The sequence below is a fragment of the Phaenicophaeus curvirostris genome, chromosome 1 (assembly GCF_032191515.1).
Source record: "Phaenicophaeus curvirostris isolate KB17595 chromosome 1, BPBGC_Pcur_1.0, whole genome shotgun sequence".
NCBI lineage: Eukaryota > Metazoa > Chordata > Aves > Cuculiformes > Cuculidae > Phaenicophaeus > Phaenicophaeus curvirostris.
The window spans coordinates 82,985,280-83,002,420 of record NC_091392.1 but is presented as its reverse complement, the minus strand read 5'-3'; the positions used below and the strand labels follow the sequence as shown (position 1 = coordinate 83,002,420).

The following is a 17,141-nucleotide window of genomic DNA, read 5'->3' as shown; positions in this document are numbered from 1 at the left end:
TTACACTCCCATTTAGCTTCTCTTCTTTCTCTTCTAATTTTACCTCGGAATTTTTGCCTGAAGGGACTCCTGTCAGATAATTGCAAATTGTGACTATGCTCTCATGCCCATAGCAAGCTAGGGCACGTGATAATCACACATCTGTTTCTCTCTCTCTCTCTTGCTCAACAGCTACTATGTGAGGATGTGAATGTTGAACGCTTCTTTCCTGTCCTCTACCCCAAGGTACAGTGTTCTAATATGTCTGTATGTCCCTTTTCCATTGAGTTTTGGATAATGATGTCCGACTGATAGTTTTTATTTTCATTTCTTAAGGCTTCTCAGCTTATTGTTGCATTTGATGAACATGTCATAAGCAATAACTTCAAATTTGGTGTCATCTACCAGAAACCTGGACAGGTAAGCTCCCTCAGATCTCACAATACTTGAGGCAGACCACAAAGAGTCAGTTCTCTTAGCTTAAATGTAGTAACAAAGTCAGTACTAACTTATGAAAAATACATACACTGTAAAGAGAAAGGATAGAAGCCTGCCTTATGTTGATCAATTCCCTAGAATCACAGAATCATAGAATAACCAGGTTGGAAGAGACCCACCGGATCATGGAGTCCAACCATTCCTATCAATCACTAAACCATGCCCCTTAGTACCTTGTCCACCCGTTCCTTAAACACCTCCAGGGAAGGTGAATCAACCACCTCCCTGGGTAGCCTGTTCCAGTGCCCAATGACCCTTTCTGTGAAGAATTTTTTGCTAATGTCCAGCCTAAATCTCCCCTGGCGGATCTTGAGGCCATTCCCTCTCGTCCTGTCCCCCGTCACTTGGGAGAAGAGGCCAGCTCCCTCCTCTCCACAACCTCCCTTCAGGTAGTTGTAGAGAGCAATGAGGTCTCCCCTCAGCCTCCTCTTCTCCAGGCTAAACCATCCCAGCTCTCTCAGCCATTCCTCATAAGGCCTGTTCTCCAGCCCCTTCACCAGCTTTGTTGCTCTTCTCTGGACTTGCTCCAGAGCCTCAACATCCTTCTTATGGTGAGGGGCCCAGACCTGAACACAGGATTCAAGATGCGGTCTCACCAGTGCCGAGTACAGAGGGAGAATAACCTCCCTGGACCTGCTGGTCGCACCATTTCTGATACAAGCCAAGATGCCATTGGCCTTCTTGGCCGCCTGGGCACACTGCTGGCTCATGTTCAGTCGCTGTCAACCAACACCCCCAGGTCCCTCTCCTCCAGGCAGCTTTCTAGCCAGACTTCTCCCAGTCTGTAGCTGCACAGGGTTGTTGTGCCCCAAGTGCAGGACCCGGCATCTGGCCTTGTTAAATCTCATGCCATTGGACTCTGCCCAGTGGTCCAGCCTGTTCAGATCCCTTTGCAGAGCCTCCCTGCCCTCCAGCAGATCGACACTTCCACCCAGCTTAGTGTCATCTGCAAACTTGCTAAGGGTGCACTCAATGCGTTCATCTAAGTCATTGATAAAGACATTGAACAGGGCTGGACCATTTGTTTGTGCAGGTCCTCAAAGCTGGTTAAACTGTGCATAGAAATTACTGTCTGTTCTTTGTACTGCTTGTTGTCCTTATGACTTCCCCTTTCCTTTTGAAGACAACCGAAGAAGAGGTCTTCAGTAACACAGAAGAGAGTCTGGGTTTCCTGGAGTTCCTGGATTTCCTTGGTGACAAGATTCAGCTGCAGGATTTCCGTGGGTATGTACTCATAGAATCATAGAATGGGTTGGGTTGGAAGGGACCTTAAAAATCATCCAGTTCCGACCCCATTGCCATGGGCAGGAACACCTCCCATTGGATCAGGTTGCACATAGCCTCATCCAGCCTGGTCTTGAACACTTCTAGGGATGGGGCAGCCACAACTTCTCTGTGCAGCCAGTTCCAGTGCCTCACCACCCTCACAGTAAAAAATTTCTTCCTAAGATCTAAAATAAATCTCCCCTTTTTCAGCTTAAAACCATTACCCCTCATCCTCTTACTGTACACCCTGAGAAAGGGCCCCTCCCCAGCTTTCCTGTAGGCATTGCCATTGCCATACTCAGTGCCACGGGAAAGCCGGATGGAGTTAGGGAACACCACATGTTCAGAGGCTGTAACTCTGTTAAAGCCCTGCTTCCAGAAAAGTGCTATGTCCTCTCAATGTGCAGGTGGAGAAGCACAGAGAAGTCCATGATACTTTTGTCAATGACACTGTCTGGGAACCAGACTCTCTGCTGGTATTTTCATTTAGTGATCTCCTGGTGTGTCAGTCTGACCCACAGTATCAGGAAAGAATAATTTTATTTGACTGTGTGAATGTAAGTTTGTTTCATAATAGTAGGGGTCAGTATTGTTTCAGTTTCTTTATGTAGGGTAGCCTGTCCTTTCTGTAGTTCTAAAATATTGATTGTATTTTTCAGAAGAATGCTAAAGAATCTACCTCCTCTGAGGATCGCTGTTTAGCTTCACAGCTTTTAGTTAGCAAATATGTTCATCAGCAGAAATATTGTACAGCTTCAGTCAGTGCATTTGTTTTTTGGAAGATTTGATGCCCCTCTATCATTAATTTCTTAAAAATTGCCTTTGATAGTATTGATGTACAAAACTAATGTTACTGATATCTTCTTTCTTTTCTCCGCTTCTTCATTTCTGGCCTACCTGACCTATGATGTGGTATGGATTTTGCTCAGGTTCCGGGGAGGCTTGGATGTGACTAGAGGTCAAACAGGCACTGAATCAGTCTATACAAATTTCCGGGGCAAAGAGATCATGTTTCACGTGTCTACAAAGCTGCCCTTCACAGAGGGAGATTCCCAGCAGGTACTGGAAGAAGAAAGAAGGAGCTGAACAGGGTGGCTGAGGAGAGAGGGGGGCTTAATGAGGGGCTAGTTAGAAGGGAGAATGTCTAACTGTGTGATGTTGGGAATTATGGCTAGGGTAATGGTGAAAGTAGTGATGAGAGGGTTGATTGAACAGATGGATTGGAGATGCTAGACAGACTGGTGTTTGAGGTGCCATCATACTGTTCTACTCTCTTTCACCTGCCTTCTCAATTTATTAATTTTTTCCCTCTCCAGCTTCAGCGGAAACGCCACATTGGGAATGACATTGTAGCCATCATCTTCCAAGATGAAAGTACGCCTTTTGTCCCTGATATGATTGCGTCTAATTTCCTACATGCTTATGTGGTAGTTCAGCTCACTCATGGCACCAGTGGGGACACACTCTACAAGGTAAATGGAGCCAATAGATTCCTCTGTACTGATTTGCCAATGTTGATCCTTGAAGTGGAAACCTGATCTTGGGCCTTTGGGAGAGGTACAGGCTCAACCAGCTGTCATCCTAATGGCTTTACTTGCTCCGTTAGTAAACTTGATCAATGTTTTCAGTGAAAGGCAAGAATTAGATCTATTACCAGTAAGCCTAGAAATCCAGTAGCTGCCACCTGTTCTCCTTCCCCTTCACCCACTCCTCGATCTCTGACTAGGAGTTGCCTTCTTGTGATGTTGTTCTCTATTCTGTAGGTCCTCTCTGTTTGATGTGATTGGTCCTGTTTAGCAATCTGTGTTCATGTTTGTTGAGTATTCAGTTTTCATAAAAGTACTGACAAGCTGAATGGGGCTAGGAAGTGAGACTGATGATGGTTAAAATTCTGGAACACAAGTGTTTTACTGAAAGGAATCCAGGACTGCTTACTGCCTTTACCTAGCAAACAGAAGGTTAAAGGATAGTTTGATAATTTGTTAAGTGCCTATGCATGAAACTAGAATGTACTTGCATGTTTTTTCAAATTAGCTGACGAATTTATGAAGCTAAAAGTTTGGGAATTCACTGTTTGGGTTTTTCTAATAAAGATAGAAGGAGCTGGGGAAGCTTGTTTCTTCCTACTGTTGTTTTCATCTTTGCCTGTCTGCAGTGGCATTATTTTTGTCAGTGAAATAGCGTTTCCTGTGTCACTGAATGCAAAAAAAAAAAAAAGAAGAATGCCCTCAGTCAGGACCCTGGAGCCAGTGCCGAGTTTTCTGTAAAGGCTTTTCCTAATTTTTTTTTTAACTCCTTCTGCCTTAATAGCATCGTAGTACCTAAGGAACTGCAGTTTGGGGAGGTTTTTTCCACTCATTGTTCCATTTACTTAAGCTGCAGTGGTTAAATTGGAGTAATAATGGCATTTATTTATTTGAATCAATTTTTGCAATCAGAAAATTAAAAATGCAAAGCAGGTTTTTAACTGGAAGTTATCTATTGGGAGGGAGAGGGAGGCCTTGTAACTAGAGAAAGCAGCCTACAATGTGAAAAATCCGAATTAAATCAATGACCCTTTTCCTTCTCCCTCTTATTAAACTAATGCCTTTTGCTGGGTCTGTGACATTAATACTGGAGGGTTTTGAGGAAGTTGCTGTTAAGTTGTTCTGACATTGCTCCCTGTTGTATGAAACTGCAAATAATGGTGGTGTTCCATATCAAACATGACAAAAAAATAACTGTGAAATGTTCTTACGTGCTGTATGTTTCTGGTAAGATAGTTGCATATAATTATACTTATTTGGGAGATAAATCAGCACATCCATTCACTGAGTACAGAAACAGATGGATGCATGGGACAGCATATTAAATCACTTTTGGATATGTAAATGATTCAGGAAGGATCAGATGTACCATAATACTTTGAGGGCTTTGATAGTCTTGCTTCTGATTTTTTCCCATATGTTGTTTCAGGTTTCAGTCACAGCCCGAGATGATGTCCCCTTCTTTGGACCTCCTCTACCAAACCCAGCCATATTTCGAAAGGTTTGTTTCTCTGGTCCAGGGTCAGATGGCAGGGGAATATGCTACAGACCCTTGTGATCTGAATCAGTTTTGTCAGTCTAGATAGATGACTTTGGAGGTCTGAAGAGTAGCAAGGCAGAGCTTTTCTCATGTGATATTTTTATGAGTGTTTTCAACTCCAGTCTAGTCTTTATCTTGTCTTGTAGAGTGCAGAGTTCCGAGAATTCCTCCTTGTCAAGCTCATCAATGCTGAGTACAGTTGCTATCGAGCTGAGAAATTTGCTAAACTAGAGGTGGGTCTCCTACCTGGTTGCTTGCATTAAAAATTATAAAACTATATTACTGCAGGATAAGAAAGTACATTATAGTTTTTCTACTTTCTTATACTTTTCTGTTGCTTAAAAAAAAGAAGATGAAATGTGATTATACTTAGCTATGTGATGCTTCTTTTGTATTTCACAGCAGGTGTGATAGAATATGAGCAGGGATGCTCTAACGAAAAGATTTAGTCCTCAAGTAAGACTGGGAATGTGGTGCTTACATTTTGCTGGTTGAAATTCCGTATTATCTGAAACTCGATATTGTGTTACAGGATGTGTACTGATATCACTAGTTTTGGTTCAAGGTACCAAAATTCTGTTCCAGACTCTGCCGCTTGCCTGATCTAGAAAAAACTGCCTTCAGTCCATGCTTCTATTTCATTGTCAGTGAAAAAGTACCAATGTCTTTATGACTTGCTTTAGAAAGAGTTTAAAGGGTTGAGTGTCACTGTAATATAATCTACAACTGCAGCTAAAACCTCTTCACAGTGTTTAAACTAATTTTCATGGTGAGTTGTTTTGTTGGTTTTTTTTTAAAGAAGGATGTGAGACATCCATGTGGGAAAAGACTAGATGTGTGTGAATCCCTCCACTCCCAATAATATCTGTGTTTTCATTCCTAATGTTGATGCAGGAAAGAACTCGGAGTGCCCTCTTGGAGAGCCTTTTTGAGGAGCTGCAGCTTCGCAGCCGCAGTATGATGGGGTTGCCCATAGGAGAGGATGACAAGATAGAGAATGGCAGTGGAGGCTTCCTTGAGAATTTCAAGGTGAGCCAAAGTGGGTTGATTCATTACCCAGTTGCTCATACTTTTCTTAAGCTCATTGTGTGTTCCTCCAAAGAACACTGACCCTGCTGGTCAGCTGTGCTTTGAGTGAGACATTAAAACAAGCCTTTGCATCCATCAGTCTTTCTTTAGAACATCTTCAACTGTGCTTTACCATATCTCTCAAGAAAAGGCATTTTTCCCCTTCCTATGCTCCTTTCTACAGAGCTACAGCATTGTCCAGGGTGGAATCCCTTACTGTCCCTAAGAAGTCAAACTCTTTATGCTCTGTACTGGTGTGAAGTGTCAGATAGGGTTTCACTCCATGGCTTACAGAAAAAAGAGAGAGTGCTTGCAAGAGAAATTTTAATGACTAGTAGCAAGCAACTTTCAGTTCCTATAGCAGATCTCTTCCAATTCCTTTTCATTATAACTGAAAGATTTGCCAGAGTTATCTGTGAGTGCACAAGACATCTGTGAGTGCACTGCCTTGAAAAACTTTGATGCTTGCCTTCTAACGGCCAGAATTAGGTGTAGATGACACATTTTTTTAAAAGTTATCAAGATGATGTGAGGAAGCATAGGTTTTGTATGAACAGGCAAACTGAGTTTTTAACTGATTATATAGACAGAATCTAATATCACTTTCCTATCTACTTCCACTTTCCCACTTCTGTGGGAAGTGTCTCACTACTTCTTTTGTATAATAAGTTATCTGTCTGGACAAAGAGATTTATTATATACATGTAGCATTTCTTCAGATGACCTCCACCTGCTTTGTATAATGGGCTGGTTAGAGTTGTTAAGGGCTGTGAAACTATGTATTCACATCTACGTTTGGGAGCTGTATTTCGTAGAGTATTTTTTATGTACAGTCAGTCTACCTTGCCTTTACTGTTAACTAGGAATTTCATACTCATCCATGTCATACACTAAGTATCCCAAAATGTCCTTTTCTGGCTTGTAGCAGGTGCTGTGGTTTGCATGTCATGTACACGGATGACCTTAGTGAAAGGCTGCATAAACTCAGAAAATGGCTTTTTCAAAGACTGTAGATTTTGATATGACTGCTTTCCTCTTGGAACCAGCACTCGACTTCATGCAAAACTCAACTTTAAAGTCTTGAACAGGAGTTTTATTTTGTGTTTTGTAGCCTGGATTGGGTAGGACTGCTCCAGATGATGCCTTCTTATCCAGTATGCTGGGGTACTGGCAAGGAATCCCCATTTATTGCAACAGGACAAGGGAGGTGAAAATAGGGAATATACTTGAGGAAGAGTTCTTCCCTGAGTGAGCTCCATTAACTGGCTAGGACCAGAAATGGGTAATATCTAAGATGCTGCCTTCTAGGTGTTAGAATTTCTGTGGTTCTGGTGTCAGTCTGTCACAACTTTCCACCCAATCTGTGGTGCTTTTCATGCTGCTCTACCTGTGTGCATGTCTATATGTGTATCTGTGTTTGTCTGTTTCCCTGCCTCCCTTCTGTTCAGCGAGTGATCAGAGGCCGCAGCCAGAGCCTGGATACCATGGGGATATCCATGAGAAAGCAGCAGCCAGCCACCCTGCCCAGCCGGCCAACTACAGCTGGCCTTGCCCTCAGCCAGAGTGTCACCGAGGGCCCTAAGGCCATTGCTGCGGTAAGGTATTTGGGAGGACTGTAAGAAGAAATGCGGCATACCTTTGTGACCCACCCATACATTTTATTTCTCTTTCCCTAACAGCTTTTCCTCTTGTCCTTCTGTGAATCTCTTCTTGTTGTACCATCCCATTTCACACATGGTGATAGCATGTGTTGCAGTCTGCTTTGTCAAATGTACAAACAGCAGAATTAATAAAGCGTAGGGTGAGAAAAAGGATGACTATTTTTAGCCACTATCAAAGCTTTCCTTATTAGATAGGGATACTAAACATACATGATCAGTGTGAGCATAATAAATCCGTAACAAATGTTTTCTGAAAAGGGTCCATTTTCCTGATATTTTAAATAGGGTTAGCTTGGCCAAAATGTATCCAGCTGGTTGTGGTCTCTGCACTAGTGATGTCAGCACAGTCAAACTACAAAAAACCCTATGTCTGAATAAGCCAAGAAGGTGCTTCTCCTTGTTGAAATTTCTTGGTAATGGTTTACTCAGTTACATGCATTCTTTATGTCAGCACAAAAAAAGTTGCAGAATAGTAATGAGTTTGCTGCTTCCTTCTCTCCTTTAGCTTCCAGTTTTCTCTACCTTTCTGATTCTGCCTATCCTTCTTCAATCATATACCTCCCTTCCTGGGCCTCTTTCTCTGTATACTGGCTGTGTATCTTGTTCTGCCTTTGTTTCTACATCTTTCAGTCTCTTTCTCTTACCACCTTAGATCCTCTTTCTCACTGACAGAAAGTACTCTTTGCACTGGTTGAGCTTGACCATGCTATTGTATTGCAGAATAAAGGAGAGCATTTGGATCCACATCACAACCTTGGTCTCCAAGCTTCCAGTTCTCCTATTTTTCCTGTCTTATCCTCCCTCCCTCCTTTCTGTAACACTTTCCTTTTTTCTAGTCTTTTGCCTTGCCTGGTAGGAGCCCATCACGTACTCGAGCCAGCCGCTTCCACGGACGAAGAAGTAGTGCCATTGGCATTGAGAACATACAGGAGGAAAAGAGGTATGATGAGAAGATGAGACAAAGAGAGAAAAAAAAAACAGGAGGAAATGAGAAAAGGGAGATAGGAAGGCACATTTAAGGATTGAAAGGGAATCAATAGAAATGAAAACTGAAATGGAAATGGTTGGAATGGGATGGAAAGCCCGAGATGGGTGTAGGAACATAATAAGGTTGCTCTAACATATTGCGCAGTATGATCCAGCACTCCTGGTTCCTGGATTCTATATTAAGGTTCAGATGAAAGACTTTTACTTGGAAAGGGGAAATTCAGTGCTTGATTGTTCTGATGTTAAAAAGCTCAAACTGACAAAGATTCTGATACCTTAAAAAAGGATTTTTTTCAAGAAGCTTTAAGTCAAAATGACAAGCGTTCAAGTTAGTCTGAGAAATAATTGTAGTTAAGGGGTAATATACAGGTTTAAGGAGTGCTTTGTCACATTTGACAGAATTATAACCATTCAAAAGTTGCCTACAGGTCATGAGAGATGATTTATTTAAATCAATAAATTTATCTCAGCTGTAGCTGAAACAGCTCTTTAAGATTATACAGAATCTCCAAAGACACATGAATGTTCTGCATCTATATTTCCCAGTTGCAAGAATTCCAGGGAACAGCTTAAAGGCTTGGTGTAAAAGGCAAAAAGTCATCTTTAATGTGTTGTGGTTTAACCCCAGCCAGTGACTAAGCACCATGCAGCCACTTGCTTACTCCTCCCTACTCGATCTTACCCTCCTGTGGGACGGGGAGGAGAATCAGAAAAAATGGATTGAAATAAAGACAGTTTAACAGGATGGCAAAGGAGGGAAAAAAAACACCAAAATGAGTGATGCACAGTGCAATTGCTTACCACCTGCTGATCAATGTCTCTCCCATCCCTGAACAGCAATCACAGCACTCTGGCTAACTCCCCCCAGTTTATATACTGAGCATGATGTCATATGGTATGGAATATCCCTCTGGCCAGTTTGTGTCAGCTGGCCCAACTATGCTGTCTTCCAGCTTTTTGTGCACCTCCTCACTGGCAGAGCATGGAAAGCTGAGAAGTCCTTGACTTTGTATAAGCACTACTTAGCAACAACTGAAACATCATTTTGTTAGCAACATTATTCTCATAATAAATCCAAAACACAGCACTATACCAGCTACTAGGAAGAAAATTCTATCCCAGCTGAAACCAGGACAACGTGGAAATCGGTGATTTTACAATTGGATTAATTACTATGTTTTCCCTTTCCAGTTATTCCCTTGGGCCTCTCCTTAATGAGATGCCTATGACCCAATCTGAATAAAAATAGTATGGAACTTTCTTTGAGAAAAATAAAATGTTCTGAGACAACTTCTCTGTAACAGTCTAAGCCAATGCAGTAGCCACAGCTACTCACTACTTTGAATAGTTTTTTACCTTGTGCTGCTATGCCCCTCAATCCATTACATTGTTTACAATCCTTCATTATTCCCTTAAAAGGTTTGTAAAAATTTTCTACCACAAGGAAAACCCTTGGATTTATTTTCTTTATTTTTTTTTTCCTTCTCTTTGCTAGAAGAGAATTGGTAATCTACTGAGCTTATTTAGCTTTCCTTTTGTTTATTTGAAATCTTGGATATGAGGAACAGTGAGCCTTATCTTGTGTGTTAAGAAAGACTTTTTGGATGATTCTTGGAGGTGCATTTTCACTAGCAACTTGTCTGTTCTAACAGTTCATTGCTACTTAAAAGCAGATGTCATGCATTCCCTCTCCCAGTGCCTCTTTCGGGTAACTAATCCTATCCCATTCAGTGTGATGGATACAATACTTAGTAGATTCTTCGTGGAACTAATTGGTAATGGTAATTGGTAATGGTAAATTGATCTAACAGAAAAAGTATCAACTTTCTTTCATTGGATTAATTGTCTGCCAGATTCTGCCATGAACTGGCTTATGAAGAACTTTGATGAGGACCAGGACTGATGGAAAGTGCACTTAGCAAGAGTGGAGGAGGCTGAAGCAGGCTCGCTGTCTGGCAACAATGAGCTCAACATGTCATGGGTGACTTCACCTTGAAGCTGTAGTTTACCAATATGCCAACTTCAGTCACGAAGCTGACTCAGTCCATCCTACTTGTTCGTGTGTCGTAGAAGTTTCAGGGTCGTTTTAGTTTCAGGACTGGTTTTGGTTGGTTTTTTTTTTTGTAAGGATAATTTCCAGTCTCACAAAAAGTTGTACTAGCACAAGTGAGGGCATGAGGAGCTGTGATGAGAGGGGTACAGGAAGGATCAAATGACCAAGAGAGCAGAGGAAGAACTTTGTGAACTCTATCACTGAAGCCACAAAAAAAACCTCAACAAAAACCTGAGTTTTCCAATACTTAATAAAGCTTGCCCCAATTTTCAGTTACTCACACAGACAGCTTTCTTCAGAAGTATCTTGCCAACTACTAGTAGCAATAACACTACTGTATGCACCCTATACCTTTGTAGTGTAACTTCTGCCCTGGGGTATAGCTGGTTTCTCTTTTGTTCCAGCAGACACACTGCAGAGAGAATACAGAAGGTGCTAGAGAGTCCAGGAACTTTCTTTGACCTGAAGTCTGATGGATCATCCAGTCCCAGCTCCCCAGAGTTCCCCAGCAGGAAGAGCAAGTGAGTTCAAAATAATTTCAATATCTGAATGATGCTCACTGTGTCTGGTGTTGGCTTAAGTGTGGTGCATGTCTTGCTCTATTGGAAGTTTTACTGAGATTGTCTTGGTCAGGCATTGCAGCATCTTAAAAGTTAGATGTCTGGCTGTGGCACATTAATTCAGAGCATGTAAGTAAGGAACTCGGCTTTCTTAAACAGCCAGTAAAGAAAGATTGGACCACTTAAAGGTGATTTTGACTGTATCTTTACTCTAGCGTTAGCTTGCATACAATGGGATACACAGAGCCCCAGCTGTCCAATTATCCATGCTTATTCATCTATATGTTTCCTCTATAGTTTGCTGTGGAGTGATTTTAGAGCTTTATGGAGAAGCCTGGACAAGGGGATGTTGAGTTGCACTCAAGTTCTGCCCTAAAGGGACAGTATTCATGCTGCCACTCCCAACCAGCATGAACAAGCCTGTCTTAAGTCCTCCCGAAGTGTTTCACTGCTAAACTACGTCATACCACAATAAGTGTCCTCTTGCAAAACTCTTTATCCAGTGGTCTACAAAATAGTTCTCTAGATTCTGGTGGTCAAAAACTGGAAAAATGCACTTTTCTGGTAGTGTAGATTTATTGTTGCTAAGCTGGGATGTGATCCTATCTCAGATGCTTCAGGACTTCACAGAAACCATACATTTACATTTCTAAGACTTCAGAGCAGCCTGTCTCTAAGTCCAAGGCTGCAGCTGACTTTCTGGAACAACTTGCCACACCTGGTTTTTTCATTAGAACTTGGATGAGACCTGTGGCAAAAAAGGCACAAAGTACTTCATAGTAGGGCATGTCCCTTCCTCAGGACTAAGTCTGCTCTAAGAAAATTTCAAGAGGTGCCCTAGACCCGAGCTTCTATGGTTGTAGTTGCTCCAGGTGCAAAGTATGACAAGGAAGGGTATTCCAGCTAGGCCAAATACTCCCTAAGAATTACAGGCTGCTGACTGTCTGCAGTATTTCACCTACCCAATTGTATGCTGTAGGACTGCACAGAATTTTGTCACAGCCACGCTGCAGAGTTCTGGTAAGTATGTTTTTGTGATACTAATTTTTTAGTTGAGTGGGTGTCCAAAATTTTGGTGGGAACAAGGAGGGAAGCACAGCTAGGAGATACATCCAAGGTGGTAGTTCTAGCAGATGAGGACAGGGAGAATGCAGGACATGGAACTAATGATTGGTCAGCAACCACCATCATTCTGTCTCTGCTTCATCATCCTTCCTGGCACCTTCTGAGTGACTTATAGAAGTTCCTGGCTAGGGACATGTGAGGGACTTTTGATCTGATTAGGTAGCTGAAGTAACTTTGCATAACCAGCAAGAATACTGACTAGTAAGAAAACATCTATCAGCTCAGCTAGTCCTGGTTATCCTGCTGTAGAATGTGTGCATGCCCTGGAAATAAAACCCGAAGCTTTCTTGACATATGGTCCTGATTTCTTCATTTAATTGTGGGTTTCACCCACTTCCTAACCCCTATTCTATATTCATCAGCCAAGGAGGTGAGCCAGCTGCAATGGCTGTTTCAAATTGATGTCACATGCTTTCAGAGAGCAAACACAGGATGGGATTTCACTAACAATACTTGCATGAATGTTGTTTATGCACATGAGGCACGACCTGTGTGATCTGACAGTCTGTCTGCTTCTGTCCCCAGGATTCTCTCTATGTGTCTATTTCCAGTCATGGACTAAAAACCACCTGTAAGACACCAGAAAAATCTTTTCATAGTTCTGGTGGTTTAGCCCATTCCTGGACAGTTTGTTTACAAGGTGAGATGCAGTATGGAGCTTTGCACAATTGGTGATTAGCCAGAGTTAGTTAGAGTTGTGATTCCAGAGTTAGGGACAAGCCTATGTGCAGTCATACCTTCTGTATCATATCTGGACAGGGAATCAAGGGCATGTAATTACACCACGTAAAGCATATCATTTTCACCAAGACAGTATTAGCACAGCACGGCAGGAAGAGGCTAGGAGTGTAATTTTAACAGTCTGTCTCAGAGACAGTTCTACTGAAGTAGTCTTTTTATTGTTCAGTAATTGTGGAACCACAAGTCAGGATTATGATGTAGGCATATTTCAAATGCAAAAAGAGTTCCAGCTGGTTCTAGAGTAATTTACGCAGCCCTTATTAAAATTTTATCACTGGTAGTATGTCATCGGTCTACTGGTTCCTTCCAGGGAGCATCATCACAGGAAATTTCTCTATCACAAAAGTGTCCAGCATGTTCCAGCTGATCTTAAATAATTATTTCAGATTCCAAACTTGAATGATCAAACTCTTCATCTATGTTCTGCTAAAACTAACCTGGAAATAAAGGCAAAAGCAACACATAAATAATAGAGTAATTATTTGACAGTAGAGATAAACCAGCACTTACTTTCTGTCCTTGCATGCTGATTTCTAACATACCCTTCTGCAGCGATCAGCCTGCAGTCCATGAAACCATATTGTCTACTTGTGCTAACAGTGTCTTCTCTCCCACATACAGGGACAATTGTTCTTAGTTTTTCTGCTCCACTGTCCAGGTAGCCTTCCAAGTAATTCTTCTTCCTAAGGGACAGACTCAAAAGAATGAACCCAGCCTAAGTTGCAAAACTTCTCAGTATCAGATGGCTTTCTGAGTTGCATTGGAAAAATCAAGCACTGTACTCTGTATGTCCAAATCCTAGGAAAAGTACATAGTTTTTTTGTGTGTGTGTTTTCCCTCCTCAGACACATCTGAGTGGGGACATCAAGCCAATCAGGAGTGGAATGGATGCTACTCAGTCATTTGTTACCTCACTGAAGATACTGACAAGACTTTTGGGGTGAAATGAGAGTGCTGGCTAAGAGGAGCATGAACTTACTTAGAGGACCTCAAGGACTGTGGAGAGACCAAGTGGCACCAAGTAACTCTCCACTGGCAGTTCCTGGTGCAGGAATCCTGGGAAAGGGAGATGGACAGATAGCTCCCATTGGAGCATTTTGGCTCTATGTCCTTCTCGTTGCCCAATCAGCAGCCACCGAACCATTAGCAGTCTCTACTAATGATGGGAGAAGGAGGCCACTTTGAGTGCCTCCTCTTCTCTTCCCCTTCCATCAGATGAATGAGAAGAGAACAGCTTGGCCACAGAAGGCAAGAGCAGAAGAATATGCTTCCACCTCTGTCTCTAGTGCCTTTGGATGACATAGTTCAGGAAGTGCAGTGCAGAGAATGAGGGTGGAGAAACCTGCTGAGGAAGGATGCTGAGAAGGAGATACTGTGTGAGAATCTAGGTCCCAGCTCATCTAAATTCACGTTATTGATTTGCTTTGCCCAGGGAGAAGCATGTTGGCCTTCATTCTCCCCAAAACATATTTCCTAATCTCCTGAGGAAATATCTTTGGCCTATGTTGGCCCTATCTTTACTGTTCTCCCCATTGCATGCTGGCATGTAATATGCCTGGGACTTAAGGTTTCATTACTGCTTGTAGGTCAAGACTGGCCATATTTTGCAGTGTTTCTGAAGGAATAAATATATTTAGTACGTTAAAAGTGTCTTATCTTTCTTGCCTTCCTTAGCCCTTTGGGGTTTATTAACATGTTTAAATGCTTCATCTCTCTCTTATTGTCTGGTCTCCTGTGCAGGCAGTGAGTATTTCACCATAAATATTAGTTTTACATGCACAAAGCACATTCCATGGTGTAAGCATATCAGCCTCGTGGACTGCTTTTTCTCTTAAATGTTGGCAAGCAATTAAATCTCAATTCTGAGCTGGGAGAAGTTGACTTTAATGGTCAATCTTGACAGATATGAAACATGCACCTGGCTACTTGGATGTCCATGACATTTGAGAGAATGGTGGTCAAGTGACCCAATATAGCTTGTTTGAATGTTCTGTTTGTAATGACCCCGTGGGAGCTAAAAGTTTAAAGTGATGAACCTACAGAAGCCAGTCTACTGACAACAGGGCACATGCAAAATCCCCAGGATGGGCATCCTGACCTAGGTATGTTCCTATTAGTAAGCAGGAGGAGGGTTCTCGCCTTTCTGTTCAAGAGCTTGGCACTTGATTCTAATAGTTTGGCACTGGGAGATCCTAAAATAAAGCAGATCTTAGTAATTTGTTTCTGCCTTCTCATTGTTTCCTTAAAATTTCTTAGTTAAACATTCTATAATGCTGGTTAATTTCTGTATGCTTTCCTGACTTCTCCTGTCCAGAAACACAGCAGTGAAAGTTTAAGCTTTATGACATGAAAAATATGCCTTTATATTCCCCTTATACTGCCCAGAATTTCACATGAGATTGAACATGATAGGCTGAGAGTGGCTGTGGGAATGGGTGGCCTAGGTTGGGTAGTGCCTTCCCTTTATCCTCAGTCATGCTGTATTTAGGCTTCTAAAATCTCTGATCTCCAAAATGGAGGCAATTGTTGGTTTTAATGAATGTCTAGAGGTAAACAGTGCTTAAATGGAAGCTGTTTGGTGCAGTCTGCTTTAAGACACTTAACGTTGTTGACTTAAAAATTCACTTAGTCTTGTCCTTTCATACAGTCACCCAGAACAGAAACAAGAAGTGATGTTTCTACTAAATGAAGTAGCAAATAGAAATTAAGGAATACAAGCTGTTCATCTGAATTCTGTTCCTAGGTGTGAAAAGTTATGTTACAAAAAGTGCAAGCCTATGTGTAGCAATAAGCATGATGATGTTAAATGCTTGCATTTCACAGAATGCTCAGGAGTCAGACTTCAGGATACTGTGTGATGCAGCCATTCTCATGTTCTTCATCCAGTGTAAGCAGTTGTTGTAGTGGTTTGAGAGAAAATGAAACATCCGAGGAAGAGAATGACAGGGTGGGTGTATGATCTCTAAAAACAGGCTACCTCCCTGATTTTGCTAAGTACAATATTAAAACATGTCTTCTTTGCCCTCTCCAGGAGCTGATGTGCTCTCTTGAGGGCCTTCCAAAACAGGATTCAATGATTCAGAGTATGTGGCTGGATGACAGTGACTGCACACCCAGTACTTCCAGCTCACCAGGTAAAAAAAAGAAAGAAAGAAAGAAAGAAAGAAAGAAAATCAGAATTAAAATCCTCTGCTTATGCTTCTAGAAGCATATGTGAGGTTGAGACACTTTTGTTTGGCAAAATTGTTTGTATGGCTGTACATAAGACTTGAGAAGCATAGGTAGATTATGGGCTTGGAGAAATGGGGAGAGAAGCTAACACGCAAACTGTAATGGGGAGAAAAAGGAAAGGGGAAGTATGTTTCAGTAGCATGAATAAATAGTACTGTACGCACTGCAGAAGGAGTTACGGTACATTGCAAAGAATGTGTTATGTGCTTCTATGGAGAGCATGTATCTCAGTGGTTGCTTTTCTGAATGCAGTGCCCCTTTAATAAACTAGATAATTTGGATATGGGAATTACAGAGACTGTGCTTCCTGAATAAAGCAGTGTGCCCCTGAGAAGGTGGGTTATCAGGTAGCTAACATGCTCTGAGATTTTTGGCTGCCAAGGCCAGGCTGTTAGGGTAGTATACTTGATTCAAGTTGAAGTGGTCGATTAAAGTCAGCTTGGATCCATTCTCAGTGCAGAGATAATTATAGTCATTATAAACTCTCTTTAGTCCCACAGTAGGCGAATTACTGCAGTATCTGTTGTTGAGTTTGTATCAACTGCACTGATCTCAGACTCTGTTTGCAGCTGTGTTTCACTTTGTTAAAATGAACTGTTTGGGATTGAAGCATTTCTCACTGAGCAAGCTAAAATGATGGAAAACGTAAATCAGTTTCAGTCTGATTTTCAGAGTAAGGCTGAAGGGGCTGCATGAGATTTTAGGAAAATATGATTGAAAAGACTAAGCTTTTTAGATTGGGAAGTCATTGGGAACAGTGGAAAGCAAAACTTAATGTTTATTTCTAAGAGATTCTGCAATTGGAGCAGATTGAGGTGGTAGGAGAAACTTCAGGATTATGTGGATGGCAAGGAAGAAAGTTGGTTAGAAGGAAGAGTGAAATCTAAAACAATTCAGTGTCATCAG

General features: G+C 41.8%; 1 protein-coding gene across 1 annotated transcript in view; it reads left to right on the top strand.

Annotated features, from left to right (window-relative positions):
• LOC138724990 (rap1 GTPase-activating protein 1-like) overlaps window positions 1-17,141 on the top strand; it is a 35,067-nt gene that overhangs the window by 11,350 nt on the left and 6,576 nt on the right. Inside the window, 13 exon segments of the mRNA XM_069865432.1 lie at window positions 172-225; window positions 316-399; window positions 1,601-1,701; window positions 2,673-2,802; window positions 3,060-3,215; window positions 4,699-4,770; window positions 4,956-5,042; window positions 5,704-5,838; window positions 7,326-7,472; window positions 8,375-8,478; window positions 10,983-11,099; window positions 15,828-15,951; window positions 16,036-16,138. Of these exon segments, the coding sequence (XP_069721533.1) occupies window positions 172-225; window positions 316-399; window positions 1,601-1,701; window positions 2,673-2,802; window positions 3,060-3,215; window positions 4,699-4,770; window positions 4,956-5,042; window positions 5,704-5,838; window positions 7,326-7,472; window positions 8,375-8,478; window positions 10,983-11,099; window positions 15,828-15,951; window positions 16,036-16,138 (1,414 nt within the window).